Source organism: Canis lupus, chromosome 23 (genome assembly GCF_048164855.1).
Source record: "Canis lupus baileyi chromosome 23, mCanLup2.hap1, whole genome shotgun sequence".
Taxonomy (NCBI): domain Eukaryota; kingdom Metazoa; phylum Chordata; class Mammalia; order Carnivora; family Canidae; genus Canis; species Canis lupus.
Window position 1 is genome coordinate 15864363 of NC_132860.1, and position 16184 is coordinate 15880546.

The 16184-nt window shown below is 35.0% G+C and overlaps 1 protein-coding gene across 4 annotated transcripts in view; it reads right to left on the reverse strand.

The window, feature by feature from the left end:
• USP47 (ubiquitin specific peptidase 47) overlaps nucleotides 1-16184 on the reverse strand; it is a 117520-nt gene that overhangs the window by 74966 nt on the left and 26370 nt on the right. For 3 of the 4 annotated variants that reach the window (XM_072794059.1, XM_072794062.1, XM_072794061.1), the window contains exon 2: nucleotides 3569-3628. The exons of the other annotated variant lie outside the window; for it this stretch is intronic. In XM_072794059.1, coding sequence (XP_072650160.1) covers nucleotides 3569-3628 — 60 coding nt within the window. The remainder of the gene's footprint in view (nucleotides 1-3568; nucleotides 3629-16184) is intronic. 4 annotated transcript variants of the gene reach the window in all.

Genomic DNA, 16184 nt, shown 5'->3' on the forward strand with positions numbered 1-16184 from the left:
TTAATTTTTTCACACCTTTTAATCCCAAACTGAGAAACATAAACTGGACCTTTTATTTATTTTTATTTTTTAAACTAGACCTTTTAAAACTCTGGTTTACAGTAAAATAATGAACAATTCAAAATAAATTTCAAATACAAAGATCCACTTTCATAGTTTTAATAGTAAACTTCAGAAGTAGATTCAAGTTTTCCAGGTATAAAATACCACAGGGCCAGATTTTAAAATCTCAGATATGCTGGAACTGATAGTCCAAGGAAGATGAACCTACCAAAGAATTCAGAATCCAAAGTGTGATTTACTTCAGAATACATCAGTATACACTAGAATGGTGATGTAACAACATTATAAGCTTTCTTTAAAATATATCAGCACAAGGCATAGGCACTCTTGGACCTCCACTCTTTCCACCCAAACATGTGGGGAAATTATCCCCAAAGAAATCTCATCTGAAGACTAAATGTACTATAGCAAACACAAAATTTAGTCTCATGTGTGCCTTTTATTCTTTTGAATGAAAATAGCTTTCTTTTCTGTGTACTGCACATAAATAACTTTGCTCCCTTTTTTAATAGGACGAGTATAGAGGCAAACAGGGAAGTCATCTGTAATCCCATAACAGACAGATAATATTAACATTTTGGAGCACATCCTTCCAAATATTTTGTCCGCATGCGTACATATACATGCACATTCCTGAACACACACACTGGGTTAGAATATACATGCTGTTTTGTAATTTCTTTCTTTACTTATAAATATATCATGTAATCTTTTCCTGTCAAACATTTTCTAACTTACCATTTTTAACAGCTGGATAGTATTTTATTACAGATTAATAATAATTTATTCTATCAGTTCCATTTTACTGACTCAGGCTGGACTCTACAATGTTATATTAAACATGCAGATTTATAGAGCATTTACAAATCAAAAGATGTTTCTTAGAATTAGAAAAATAGGGTAGCTATCTTTCTTCTTTTCTTTGGAGCTCTGACCCTGGTCGATCCCACTTATGCCCAAAGGAAAAAGCAATCACCTTGAGGTAAATGAAAAATGGCTACAAATTTTTTGCCATCCATTTTCTTTTGCCTTTTCACATGAATCTGGACTGGCCTATTGACCAGCTAGGACCAACAGAATTTAACAGAAGTGACACTGTGACTTGGGGCACAACCTTAAAAAATCAGCAGCTTCTATTTTCATACCCCTTGGAAGATTCCATCTTATAATTAAAAAAAAAAATAAAATTAAAAAAAAAAACCCACCTACCCTGGGACCACATGCTACAAAGAAGCCCTAACAATCCACACAGAGAGAAAATAGCCACTTAGTGGTGCAATGGAGTATCTAATATGGAGAAAAGTCTTCTCAGACATTCTATCCAAAGCCAGCCACCAGCTAAATGCAGCCAAGTAAGATCCCCAGTGATGCCACAAGAAGGAGAAAAACTGGCCAGCTAAGCCTTTGCCCAAATCCCATCCCACTGAATTATGAACAAATAAACTAGTTGTTCCCTGCCACTAAGGGGTAGGCTGTTCCACAGCAATAGATAGCAAAAATACACTTACACACATCAAAACACACCCAAGCATTAGGATGTAGTGATGGTAGTGTTGGTAGCAGGAGGGAGGGTATCCATTTAAATAAGACACCCAACATTAAGGTAAGCCATCAGAGGATATATCATAGGGAAGACAGCACAATTTTTGAGTTAAAAGTTTTATGATGAGTAAGAGAAAACAGATAAGAGAAAATAAATGCAAAGTTTTAGAGAAGTCTAAATTAGCATGATCCACTTGGGAAAATATTTAATCTATCTTAGGTGAGCTATTAGAAGGGCACAAAGTTCCCGACACAAAAAATCTAGCCAGTTACAAAACAGGTATAAAGTATAAAATTAAAGCTATTTATTTTATGGACAACTCATGGCAATATTATACTTGTGAGAATAAGGGGCACATCAACAGCAGTTACAAGAACACTAGGAGAGTGTTCTGTCCATACCTGTCTATGCTCACTGAAGAAACAAAGCTAGATTTCCTAACAAAGTCTGAAGAATCCTTGAAAGAACAGAGTAAAAAATAAATAAATAAACCACAGTCTTATTTACAAAAGATAAAATATATTGGGATAAAAACACTAAACATTTTCTTCCAAAGAAAGTTTTGCTGCTAGGGACATCCTGTAGAGGTCGACATGAGATAATTCTGTGGAATCTCACAGCCTGCTTGAAGGTATGTTCGTTCACCTCTTAAGTCATGTCATCTCCTTTTCCTGGCCTTCCTAAAGAGATCTAAGTTCAAATCGAAGTTCTCTGAAATTAACACCGTAATTTTTGTTTCATAAAAAACCCTTCCTAGGTGTTTCTTATTTAAAAGGAAGGTGTATAATTGGTGGCATATATTCAGAATATTATTAGTATGTAGAAAACAATATCAACCAAAATTCAAAGTTACCAAGATTCAGATTTTTCTAAGAAAAAATATATAAAGAATTTTAAAACATTACAAAGGGATTTTACCTCTAAATGTAACAGTCAACTCATTTTCCCTTAAGACTTCTTTCTTTTCAATATTATTACAAAGAATAATATTATGGTTGCAAACTTACACATATGCACAAAACCCGTTTTTTCTGCTTTTTGGTGCAGGAGCTGCTACAAGCTAAGAAGACAGGCCTCAGTACATTACCCTTCTGGACATCCACGGTTAATATTGCCATAGATTAAAAAAGAGAACTAGAGGGTATGAATATTTTTGCTGATTGAAATTTGTTAAATGTATCAGCCTCACTCAGATTTGCATTTTCAAAAAAAAAAAAAGATTTGCATTTTCAATTGAACAAGCGACAATAACTGGGGCAGTGATGGGGGTCCTAACTTACATTAAAAAAACATTTTTAAATGGAGGACATTTTTAAGGTCCTCCCTCCATGCCATTCTATTCCTCCCCTATGGCCATCCCCTCTCCCCCCCAAGAAAACTCCACAATGTTATATGACCTCTTCCTAAGTGGTCTTTTGCCACAGATCACTTAGAGAAGGCAAGAGACTCAAGGAACCACCTTGAAGAAAGAACTGGAGTTGAAAGGACCTGAGGAAAATGAGGTATTAAGTAAAGGTTGGAATGGGATGCTTCATCATCACAAGAAAGTTTAGGTTACAGTGCATTCAGGCCGCTGGAAAAGTAATAGTTTTATTTAATTATTCAAATAAGATTTCTGGGCTTTGACTCTATAAACTATTAAATGATTTCATTCTTGCACCATTTACACTTCAGAAAATGAACTATATCTGTATAAAAAGTAAACCACCAACCCAAAAGTCAAAATAAAGGATTCTATAGCATTTTTATGATTTCTCCCTTATTTACATGTTGAAAACAAGTGACTATCTAGACATATATATTCATTTAAGGTGACTTTCGTCTTATTCAAATCACGTAGAAATTCAAGTAAGTCAAACAAGCATAAAACTTAAAACATGCCTTGTTATTAAATAAAAATACTAACATGCTGTTATTTGTTCTGCTGATTATCATACTAAAGCAATTACATCAGCAGTCTACCTGTAAAAATTTCTTCTTCATTTCATCAAAGATATTTTGTCTGCATCTCCAAAACACATCCTATGGTATATAAGAACAAAATGAATTACAACTACTTGAAATAAGAACAATTTAGCTAAAAACATTTTTGCAACAAAATATGTATTAAGTAGTACACCACCTAGGATCTTATTTATAAATTACATTTGTAATTTTTACCTTAAGCCTCATTTACTCTTGTAAGGTTACTGAAAACCTGTGCTATAGTGATAAACATTAATATTAGCATGGAAAAAAAGACCAACCACATTTTAAAGGAGTGGTAGCTTTAGAACTATCTGCAAATCAAATGTTCTGAGCCATATAATATTTTTCCAGTTTTACTGAGATATAATTAACATCTAACATGGTAATAATTTAAAGTGTACAACATAAAGATTTGATATGTGTATATATATTGCAAAATGATTACCCAATAAATTTAGTTAACATCTATTATTTCACACTGTGACAATGTTTTCTCCTAGTGATGACAACTTTTAAGATCTACTCTCTTAGCAACTTTCATATATACAGTGCAGTATTGCTACTATAGTCACCACACCACACATGGCATCCCCAGAACTTATTTATCTTACAACTGGATGTCTGTGAATTTTGATCACCTTCACCTATTTCCTCTACCCTCTTCCTTTTGCAACCACCAATCTGTTTCCATGAGTTCTTTTTTTTTTTTTTTTTAGATTCTACATATAAATCATATCAGACAATATACCTTTCTTTTTTCCTAAGTCACATAATATTTTGAGTCCATTAAAGGAACTTTGCAGGGAAACCTAGAGATCCCTGAATTAGCTGGTTTGTAAATCTGGATTTCTCACATGATAAGTAATCAATCAAGCAGGGCTGCTTAACACTACCAGCTATTTTCTTTCAATGTAAATCTTTTCCTTATTATGAGACAAGCTTATTTTTCCAAAGAAGGAAATACAGAGGGCAGCCCCAGTGGCCCAACGGTTTAGCGCCGCCTTTGGCCCAGGACATGATCCTGGAGACCCGGGATCAAGTCCCACGTCAGGTTCCCTGCATGGAGCCTGCTTCTCTCCCTCTCCCTCTGCCTGTGTCTGCCTCTCTCTCTCTCTCTCTCTCTGTCATGAATAAATAAATAAAATCTTAAAAAGAAAAAATAGAAATACAGAAATACGCAAAAGGAAATAAAGATAACCTATAATCAAGAGATAATCTGAAAAATCTTGGTTTTACACCATTTCACACTTTTTCTCTATGAATCTTGTTTTCCCCACCTTCCTTAATTAATAAAAAGACAGGCCAATGTATTATTTCAAAACGTGCTTTTTATTACTCACAGTAACTTGGATACTATTCTATTCTTATTTGCTTTTACAATAGAAACATATTTCTATTACAATAGTAGTAATTTTTAACAAGTAACTCTAAAATAACCCCTATAGCAATTATTAACAATTTGATATACATCCTATCAGATCCTTATCCATTCCATGCATATATTTATTATACAGATTGTTAATTATTAACCAAATAAGATCATTCTGTACACCATCATTTGAATTCTGCTCCTTGTCCCTCGATATTCAGTCATCTTTCTATGTCAAAACATTTAGCTTAAAACTAGTGATGGGGGCAGCCCGGGTGGCTCAGTGGCTTAGTGCCACCTTCAGCCAGGAGACCCGGGATCCCACGTTGGGCTCCCTGCATGGAGCCTGCTTCTCCCTCTGCCTGTGTCTGCCTATCTCTCTGTGTGTCTCTCATGAATAAATAAATAAAATCTTAAAAAAAAAAAAAAAAAAACTAGTGTTGGGACACCTGGGTGGCTCAGCAGTTGAGGGTGGGATCAGGGTGTGATCCCGGAGTTCTGGGATCGAGTCCCACATCAGGCTCCCTGCAAGGAGCCTGCTTCTCCTCCCTCTGCCTGTGCCTGTGCCTCTGCCATTCTCTCTCATGAATAAATAAATAAAATCTTTAAAAAAATAAAATAAAAATAAAAACTACAGTGTTCCATTACATAGAAAACCATAATTTATTTAATCTGCTTTTAATAGGCATTTAGACACTTTCAAATTTCCACTACAGCTTTACTTATCTGTACATTTTCTTCCCTAAAGATAATTTCCCAAAGAAAGAATTACTAAATCAAAGGTTATATACTCATTTTTAGGGCTTTTAATACATGGTGCCAAAAGGCTATCTCTTCCACAAATAAGAACCAAACTGCTAATATGTGTCAACCAGTAGGCGCTCAGAAAATAACAGTAAATAAAACCCTTGCCCTCAAAGAGCTGCCACTTTACAGTGGGAACTCAACCATAAACAAATCTAAGTCAGGAGGTATCCACCAACCTGAGTCTTTACATTTCTGTCCACTCTAACTGGAATGTTCTTCCCATGGATGTCCTTACTTCCTTTGCTCAAATATCATTGTGGTGGCTTCAAAATATGTCCACAGATTCTCTGACATGCTTTCTAGCAAGAATGGAGTCTAACTTCAGTCCCCTTAATTATGGGTCAGCCTTAGTGACTGCCTGTGATACACAACATGACTTTCAAGGCCCAGGTGGAATGGGCAATACAGCTTCTGCCTGGCTCTCTCTCAGACACTTGCCCTTGGACCATGGCTACTAAGTTGTGTGGGAGCCAAGCAGCCACATAGAAAGGTCATGCATAGATGTTCTAGCCACAGCCCAAATAAGATCCCAGCTGGCAACCACCATCAACCACCATACATGTGAGGAAACATTCAGATAATTCCAGTCCCTAACCTTTCAGCTGCCCAGCTGATGCCTAGCAGAACAGTAATGAGCTGTCCCAGCTCAGTCTTTCCTAAATTACAACTCCATAAGCAAAAGTCACTAAGTTGGGCAGGGTTTTATACAGCAAAAGATGATCAGACTAGTCGATTTCTCAATCTGGTCTTTTTCTTATCATCCTTGTTAAGTTACAATCCACTTACAGTTTACGTCACCCTTCCTTGCTTCAAGTTTCCCCACAGTACTTTAGCCACTTGACATATTTCTTTATAATTTACTTGTCTATTGTCTATGTCCAAGAAACTTCTCCTATGAGCCAAGATGAAATAACAGACAATATTTACCCTCCCCAACTTAAAACTAAAAAACTACACAAAGTATATGAAAAGGTAATTTTCGACAGTATTAAACAACAAGCAATGTAGGACAGTGACCATTGTGAAGGTAAAAAACAAACATGATGAGCTAACCTTCCAGATTACAGTGCAGGGAGGGAGAATCCAGCTAGAGTCCAGCAATTTCCTGAGTTGAAAAAAATGCGGTGGGAGTTCAAAGGGGCCAATTCAGCTAACATTTATAGAGCAAAATACTGAAGAAAAGAAAGCTGTGCAAAAGGCAAGCTCCAGAGGTCTACAGTGGGGCCCTCCTTGAGTATTTTGGCTGAGCACTCATCAGTAAGTGCATGTGAACAACCCCTTGAGCCACAGGAAAGAATCCTCATAGCTTGTTTCAGTGCCCACCAGCCAGAATTTAAAAACTGCAATATACAAGGCATCAGACAAGAGTACTCAAGGAGTACTGTCTCGGTAGTGGGACCAAATTAGGCCTAGTCTAAAGGCTACTCTAGCCCAATCTTACAAAGCTTAAAAGCAAGCCTCAAAAAGACCAAACTGTTCACAATTAACTGCATTCAAGAACAAAGTTCAAGAACATTTATAGGCTCAAAGTATAATTCACAATGTCTGCTACCCAATCAAACATAAATAGGCATGTAAAAAAAAAGCAGGAAACTATAACCCGTAATAAGAAGAAAAAAAAATCAATGAAAGCCAACCCAGAAACGATATAGATGATAGAATTAGCAGACAATGATATAAAAATTTTACAACCATATTCTGTATCTCAAGAAGGTAGATAAGGGGAACCCCTGGCTGGCTCAGTCAGTAAAGCATGTGACTCTTGATCTCTGGGTTCTTGAGTTCAAGCCCCACATTGGGTGTACAGATTACTTAAAATCTTTAGAAAAGAAAGAAGGCAGATGAGGATGTTAAAAAAAAAAAAAAAACATGGAAAGTATTAAAAAGATCCACTAAATTTCTAAGGAAGGAAAGTACAATCTAAAATGACTATATAATGGATAGGATTAACAGATTAGGTACACTGAATAAAAGATTAATAAACTTGACGACCTCAAAAAAAAAAAAAAAACTTGAAGACAGGGCACCTGGGATATACAACATGATTTTCAAGACCAGGGGGAAAGGGCAATACAGCTTCTGCTCAGCAGGCAGTTTGCCTCTGCTTCTTCCCCAGTTCATGCTCTCTCGCTCTCACTCTCTCAAATAAGTAAAATCTTTAAAAATAAATAAACTTGAAGACATAACAATAGAAACTATAAAAAAAATGAGACTCAGATTTCATCTTTTTTATGGTTGCATAATACTCCTATGTACACACACATACACACACACACAAACACACCCATCTTCCTTATCCATGCATCTTCTGATGGGCTCTTAGGTTACTTCTACACCTTGCCTATTGTATATAATGCGGCAATAAACATAAGGATGCACATATCTTTTCAAATTAGTGTTCTGTTTTCTTTGGGTAAATAAAGAAATTGCATCATTTGAGATAACATGCAACCTAGAGGGTATTATGCTCAGTGCAATAAGTAAGGCTAAGAAAGACAAAGTGGAAACTTACAAAAATAAAAATAAGCAAAAAGCAGAATCCGACCTAAAAATACAGGGAACAAACTGATGGCTGACAGAGATGGGAGAGTAGGCAAAAATGGGTGAAGGGGAGTGGAAGATACAGGCCTCCAGTTACAGAATGAGTAAATCACAGGAATACAGAGCACAGCATAAGGAATACAGTCAATGGTATTATAAAAGCAATGTATGGGGACAGACAGTAGCCACACTTCTGGTGATGTAGCATAATGTATAAACTTGTTGGGCAGCCCTGGTGGCGCAGCGGTTTGGCGCCACCTGCAGCCTGGGGTGTGATCCTGGAGACCCGGGATCGAGTCCCACATTGGGCTCCTTGCATGGAGCCTATTTCTCCCTCTGCCTCTCTCTCTCTGTGTCTATGAATAAATAAATAAATAAATTAGTTAATTAATTAATTAATTAAAAAAAAATAAACTTGTCAAAATCACTATGTTGTACACCTGGAACTAAAGTAACATTGTGTGTCAATTCTACTTAAATTAGGAAGAAAAAAGAGAGAGAGAGAAACACAAAGAGGAAAAAAATAACATACCCACAAACAAGAAACCCAAAAAGTGGAACAGAAACCATAAAGGCTAGAAGGAAGTTGCACAATATTTTTCAGGTGTTAATAGAAAATAACGGTTAGCCCAGAATCCTAAAATGAAAAACATGTCCCTCAAGAATGACCCATAAATTGTTTCAGTAGTCAATCAGAATTCAAGACATTCTTAAATAAAGGAAAACTAAAAGAATTTGTCTCCAGTAAAACTACTCTAAAGGAATGGACAAAGGAAATTCTCTAAACAAAAAGGAAATGATCAAAGAAAAAAAACCTTAGAACATCAGGAAGGAAGAAAGGTGACAGCATGCAAAATAAGGCTAGCTACAGTACGCTTTCCTTCTCTTAAGTTTTTATTAAAAGTTTAACAGTTAGGGGATCCCTCAGTAGGCTCAGCGGTTCAGCACCTGCCTTTGGCCCAGGGCATGACCCTGAGGTCCCAGGATCGGGTCCCATGTTGGGTTCCCGGCGTGGAGCCTGCTTCTCCCTCTGTGCCTCTCTCTCTCTCTCTGTCTATCATAAATAAATAAATAAATAAATAAATAAATAAATAAATAAATAAATAAACAAACAAACAAACAAACAAGTTTAACAGTTGACGTTAAAGTGAAAAGACTGCTTGATATGGTTACAGATGTATAGAGTAAATATCTGACACCATTATATTGTAACAAGGGAAGGTAAAGGGACATAAAAGAGTGAGGATTCTGTATTTCAACTGAACTGATAAAATGATGACACCAGTAGGCTGCGTTAAGTTGGTATATATAAGGTAATACCCAGAGGAATCACTAAAAAAACTATCATGAAGGATACAATCAAAATCACTATAGATAAGATGGAATTTTAAAAAAATGTTCAAGCAAATGCACAGGAATGCAAGTAAAAGACAACAGAAAAATGAAACCCAGAGAACAAACAGGAAACACAAAATAAAATTGCTGACTTAAGTGCTAACATATTAATCATTACATTAAATATAAATTATCTAAATACATCAACTAAAAGATAGATACTGCCAGAGTGGATTAAAACAAACAACCCAACATGCTATCTCAAAAAATTCACTACCACTACACACATATATAGATATACACATATATGTAATATAAGTCAAATATACGATCTATAAAATATTTTTAAATACTTAAATATATTTCATATAAAATACTTTCCATGAAAGTAGGATAGAAAAAAATAAATCATGCAATCATTAATTGAGAGCAAGAGTTAATTTTAAAAATTAGTATCTTATAGACTACAGAACAAAGATAATTATTAGAGACACAAACATTATATGATAAAAGGGTCTATCCACAAAGAAGACATAGCAATCCTAAATGTGTATGAACTAAACAGAGCAGCAAATGTGCAAAGTCAAAACTGATAAAACTAAGAGAATTAAGTTAATCTACAATTATACTTAGATTTCAACACCTCTCTCTTAACAGTTGCTAGAACAATTACACAGAAAATCAATAAAGACATAGAAAAAAATAATACCATCGACCAACAAGATCTAATCAACATTTATAAAACATTCCAACCAACAAAGACAGAATATACTTTCTCTTCAGATGTGCATGGAACACATACCAAGACAGACCACATTCTGGGCCACAAAATAAACTTAAATTTAAAAGCATTGAAGTGCTATTAGAGTGTACTCTCTGCTCACTGTGGATAACAGAGAATCGGAATATAAATAAATATAATGTCTTCTTAAATTGGAAGATTCAACATACTAAAAATTTCATTTCTTCCCAAACAGATACAGCTTCAAAGCAAGTCCTATCAAAATGCCAGTAAGAGTTTTTGAAGATATAAACAAGATTATTCTAAAACTTTTGCGGAAAGGCAACGAAACTAAAGTAGCCAAAAGAACAAAGTGGGAGAACTCAATCTACTCTATTTCAAGGCTCATTATATAACTAGAGTATACACTAGTTTATATGCAAATATGGATCATAAACTTAAATGAAAAATATAAAACTATAAAACTTTTTTTTTGGGGGGGGGGGGGAACAGGAGAAAATATTCCAGAACTAAAGCGAGGCAGAGTTCTTAGACGACATCAAAAGCATGACCTATAAAAGGAAAATTTGATAAACTAAATGTCACCAAAATTGAGTCTATTTTACAAAGACTCTACAAGGATGAAAGACAAGCTAAAGACCAGGAAGAAATATTTCAAACAACATAACTGACAAAGATCTAGTACCTAGACTATAAAGGACTCTGTGCACCACACACACACACACACACACACACACACACACACACACAATCAAAACAAAAAAACCTAATTAGAACCAAAACAAAAATAAAAAAACCCTAATTAGAACCTAAGCAAAAATCATGAGACATTTCAAAGAGCATAAGCAGATGACAAATAAGCACAAGATGGTCAATGACCATATCACTAGCCATTAGGGAAATGCAAATTAAAATCATAATGAGATATTACCACATACTTATCAGAATGGCTAAAATTAAAAATAGTGACAATATCAAATGCTGACAAGGATGTAGAAAAACTGGATCTCTCATACTTTTCCTGATGGGAATGTAAAATGGTACAGCTACACTAGAAAACAGTTTGGTAATTTCTTAAAAACTAATGACGCAACTACCATTCAACCCAGCAATTGCCGTCTTCAACAATATCACAGGGAAAGGAAGAAAACTATAGTTTTAGAAGATGCTACCAGTGGGGAAAATAGAGCAAAGAATACAGTTATCTTAATTGTCTACAAATGAGTCTACAATTACCTGAAAATAAAAGCTTAATTTAATAAATAATAAGTCCTATTTAGTAGTAGTATACTACTCTTCTCTCTCTCGTAGAGACTAAGAGAGGGCTGCATATTTTAAACCTTGAAGCTGAATAGAAGTAGAATGTGAAATGGGGTACTCCTGAGAATGTGTAGTCACAAGTTAGCCTTCAAATGGATTTGCAGTTCCAATTCACACTAAATGGTACGAAAAATCCCAAGCCATGAATTACATTGAAAATGGTTCTAAGACAGTAGTTTCCCAAGTACATAACAGAAACAGTCACATTTTTTTTTCTGGAGAACCCACTTATATTTCAAAGCTCAATTTCCCTGAAAATTATTTTCATAATTCTAAAAAAATGGCTCAAAATTGTTTTTTTAATCGCTAATTACATAAGGAAAAAGGCACCATAAGTGACAGCAAAGACCAAAATACAGCAGATGGCACACATAAAAGTTTTAATATTGAAACTACCAGTCACATCATGAAAGATTGTTTAATATGCTCCAAGAAATGAGAGCTTTGAAATTTTAAGTAAATGTTAGCAATTAGCAGGCTTTTAAAAGTACTGAATAAGATTCCTAGAAAAGAATATAACAAATTAAAAACACAAAGGTTAACAGTATATTTAAAATATCTGAAAAAAGAATTAATGACCTCTACAATAGAACTAAAATTTCCTAAACTTTTACTGACATAGAGATGTAAAACATTAGGGTATTAAGAGACATGAAGGATATAGTAAGAAAATCTAATTAACATCCAAGAGAAGAGAGAGAATGGAAGTAGAGGGAATATTTAAACAGATAATGGCTAAGAACTTACAAGAACAATCAGATTGAGGAAACCAACAAAATGCCAAGCAAAATAAACAAAAATAGTTTAGATACAGCCAGAAAAATGACAGATTATCTTCAAATAAACAATAATTAGATTGACAGCTGATTTCTCAACCAGAGAAATGGAAACCAGAACTTAAGCATACCTTTAATGTTCGAGGGGGGGCGGGGGGGACCAAAAACCTGCTATCCCAGAATGCTATATACAGTAAAAGTGTCTTTCAAGAATGCAAAAGCAGAGATTTTTGTGACCAGTAGATCACAGTTAAAGAAACTTAAAAAAAAAAGTATTCTCTTCCTTCTTCACCAGTTCCTTTGCCAGGAATCCATGCTTTTTTCCCATTCAAGAATGTTTTCTGCAGGCTAAAATCCCAGTGACCATTTGACTGCAACTACATGAGAGACTTCAAGTGAGAATCACTTGCTTGAGGCAGATCAACTCATAGACCCCTGAGGCTTGGAAAGGCTATCAAAGCTTGAGGAGTCATATACTTTTAGAACTTTATTGAAAGACCTGAAGAAAGACAGGATATATCCTCTTTAGTCTATTTACAATATGCAGAATTATATTTCACAGTAACCTCTCAAAAAAAAAAATCTATTATAGGCAGGAAGAAAAGTGATCCTAGAGAGAAGGTAATGAATTCTGATCTGGCTATCTAGGCTGATGACCATAATGCTTACCTAATTTCTACTAAACAACTACTGTAGTGCCATAATCATGTGGCACCGTAATTATGTCTACCATGAAAACAATTTTCTGAAAAAACCACCATAAACTCAATAAATACACAATGCTAAACAGCTCATATATTGCCAGCAAATCAGAGGCATGGAGAGACTTTGCTTATCTAATATGGAATAGAGACTATTCATGGATTTGGGGTTTAAAAAACCTGCCATATTTGCTCTTCTGAGCCTTGAGTCTTATTCTCACTCCCCACCTCCTGTACTGGATCTGGTTCCCTCCTGGGCAGTACAATTTTTACTCAATGTTTACACTTTGGTTCCAGAGTTATTTTCTCTTTAACAAAGGAGTGAAATATAAAAAGAAATGAATATAAAAACTACAAAAATTAACTCAAAATGGATCAAAGAACTAAGTGTAAGAGCTGAAACTATAAAACTCTTAAAACAAAAGAAAAGTTTCATGACTTTGGAGTTGGCAACGATTTCTTGGCCAGGATACCAAAAGCAGACAACAACAACAAAAATAAACTGGACTTCATCAAAATTTAAAACTTTCATGTATCAAAGGACAACAGAGCGATAAAGTAATGAATAGAATAGTAGAAAAAAATCTGCAAATCAACATATCTGAAAACATAATAAAATGGATAAACTTCCAGAAATAAAGAAAATCTCAACAATCCTAAAGCTCTTAAACAAATGGAATCAGTAGTTAAGAATCTCCTAATAACATCAACAAAATTCCAGACCTGGATGATTTCCCAAATACTCAAAGATAATTCAACTTTTAAAGAAAATGAGAGGGGATCCCTGGGTGGCTCAGCGGTTTGGCGCACCTGCCTTTGGCCCAGGGCGCGATCCTGGAGTCCCGGGACCGAGTCCCACATCGGGCTCCCGGCATGGAGCCTCCTTCTCCCTCTGCCTGTGTCTCTGCACCTCTCTCTCTCTCTCTCTCTGTCTCTCATGAATAAATAAATAAAATCTTAAAAAAAAAATGAGAACTGCTCCCTCAATTATATGAGGCTAGTAAGATAGTAAACTTTAAAAAGACTAATAATAGAAGACAGAAAAATTATAAACCGTATCACTCACGAAAACTGCAAGAAGTCTGAAGCAAAGTTTTAGGAAATTAAATCTTACAATGTATTAAAACTTAATATATCATAACTAGGTTCATTTAACAGTGGAAATATCACAGGGGATTGATCCCTGGGTGGCAAAGTGGTTTAGCGCCTGCCTTCAGCCCAGGGTGTGATCCTAGAGTCCCGGGATTGAGTCCCACATCAGGCTCCCTGCATGGAGCCTGCTTCTCCCTCTGTCTGTGTCTCTGCCTCTCTCTCTCTCTCTTTCTTTCTCTCTCTGTGCCTCTCATGAATAAATAAATAAAATCTAAATATATATATATGCCACACAGTAACAGATGGAGAAAAAATCATGTCAATACATACAATACCAAAAAAGCCATTTGAATAAAATTAAATCTTTTCTTGGACATCCTTTCATGATAGTGCATAACAAGACAGAAGGAGAATTCCCTTGATGAAGTGCATCTATAAAATTTTATAGCAAATATATTTAATGATGAAATGCTAAAAGCTTTTACTTTAGGAAGAAAACAAGGATGCACACTAGTCACTACTTCTGATTAACATTGTACTGGAGGGACAGTACAATAAGCAAGAAAATGAAAAACAACCTAAATGGATTAGAAAGAAAGAATATGGTCCTTATACATAGATGCCATGATTGTCTATCTAGAGAACCCAAAGAATTTACATATAAATTATTACTATCAATAAAAGCTTATAAAAGTTTCTATGTCATTAAAAAAAGTATCAGAAATAAATTTAAAATCCAATAAAAATATAATTTACAATAGCATCCTAAAATACAAAGTACTCAGGAATAGATGTAACCAAATCTCTTTGTAAGAAATGAACAAGATCTAAAGAAAGGGTAAGATTAATAAAACATGGATTAAGTTTATCAAGCGGAAGACTCAGTATTATAAAGAAGTCAACTTTTTCTATAGGTTCAAAGTAATTCCAATCAAAATTCCAACTTTGTGTATGTGTGTGTTTACTAGAGGTGTAAGAGGGACTAAATCTGAAATCTATATGAATGTGCAAAGTTACAAGAATAGACAAGACACTCCTGAACAATAAGGTTGAGGAACTTATCCTACCAGATACTAAAAATTAGTAAGAAACTATAGGAATTAGGATAGTGACATTGGTGCAGCATGTTACCTCCAAAACAGAGCCAGATATATATATAGAAACGTGATTAAACTTTTTAGTAAATGATCTTGGGATACAAAGGAACCCACAGAAATTTGATGCATACTTCATATCATACATTAAAAAAAATCTAAGTGAATTAAAAGCCCAAATAAGAAATTAAAAGCCCATATCTATAAATTAATCCCTCCTTCCCTCTCTTCTTTCTTTCCCCTCCCTTCCTTCTTTATGGGGGGTACGGGGTCCAGAGTGGGGCAGAGGGTTAAAGAGAAAGAGAGAATCCCAAGCAGGCTCCACACCCAGCATCGAGCTTGACACAGGGCTTGATCTCAGGACCCTGAGATCATGACCTGTGCTGAAATCAAAAGTTGGATGCTTAACTGACTGAGCTGCCCAGGAGCCTCATGACACATCCTTTAAAATGTAATGTGGTTTTTTAAATCTTAGGATAGGAAAGAAAAGCTTTAGGTATGCAAAAAAAAAAAAAAAAAAAAAAAAAACACACACACACAAAATTTAAGATTATGGACTTGTTGATTTTAAAAATTAAAAGGGTGAAAAAATAAACAAATTGGGAAGACATTTACAACAAACGTAACAAAAACCAGTATCCCAGAACGATAATAAATTCCATAAAACTATGAAGACAATCGAATAGAAAAATGGCCAAAGACATGAACAGGAGATTGTAAGAAAAGAATGAGCTCACAAAGAAATTTTTTGAATGTACAATATTATTAGTAAGTGAATAAGGCTATAAACCAATAACTCTAACTCACGGTTAGAGGGGATGTAAAATGATATA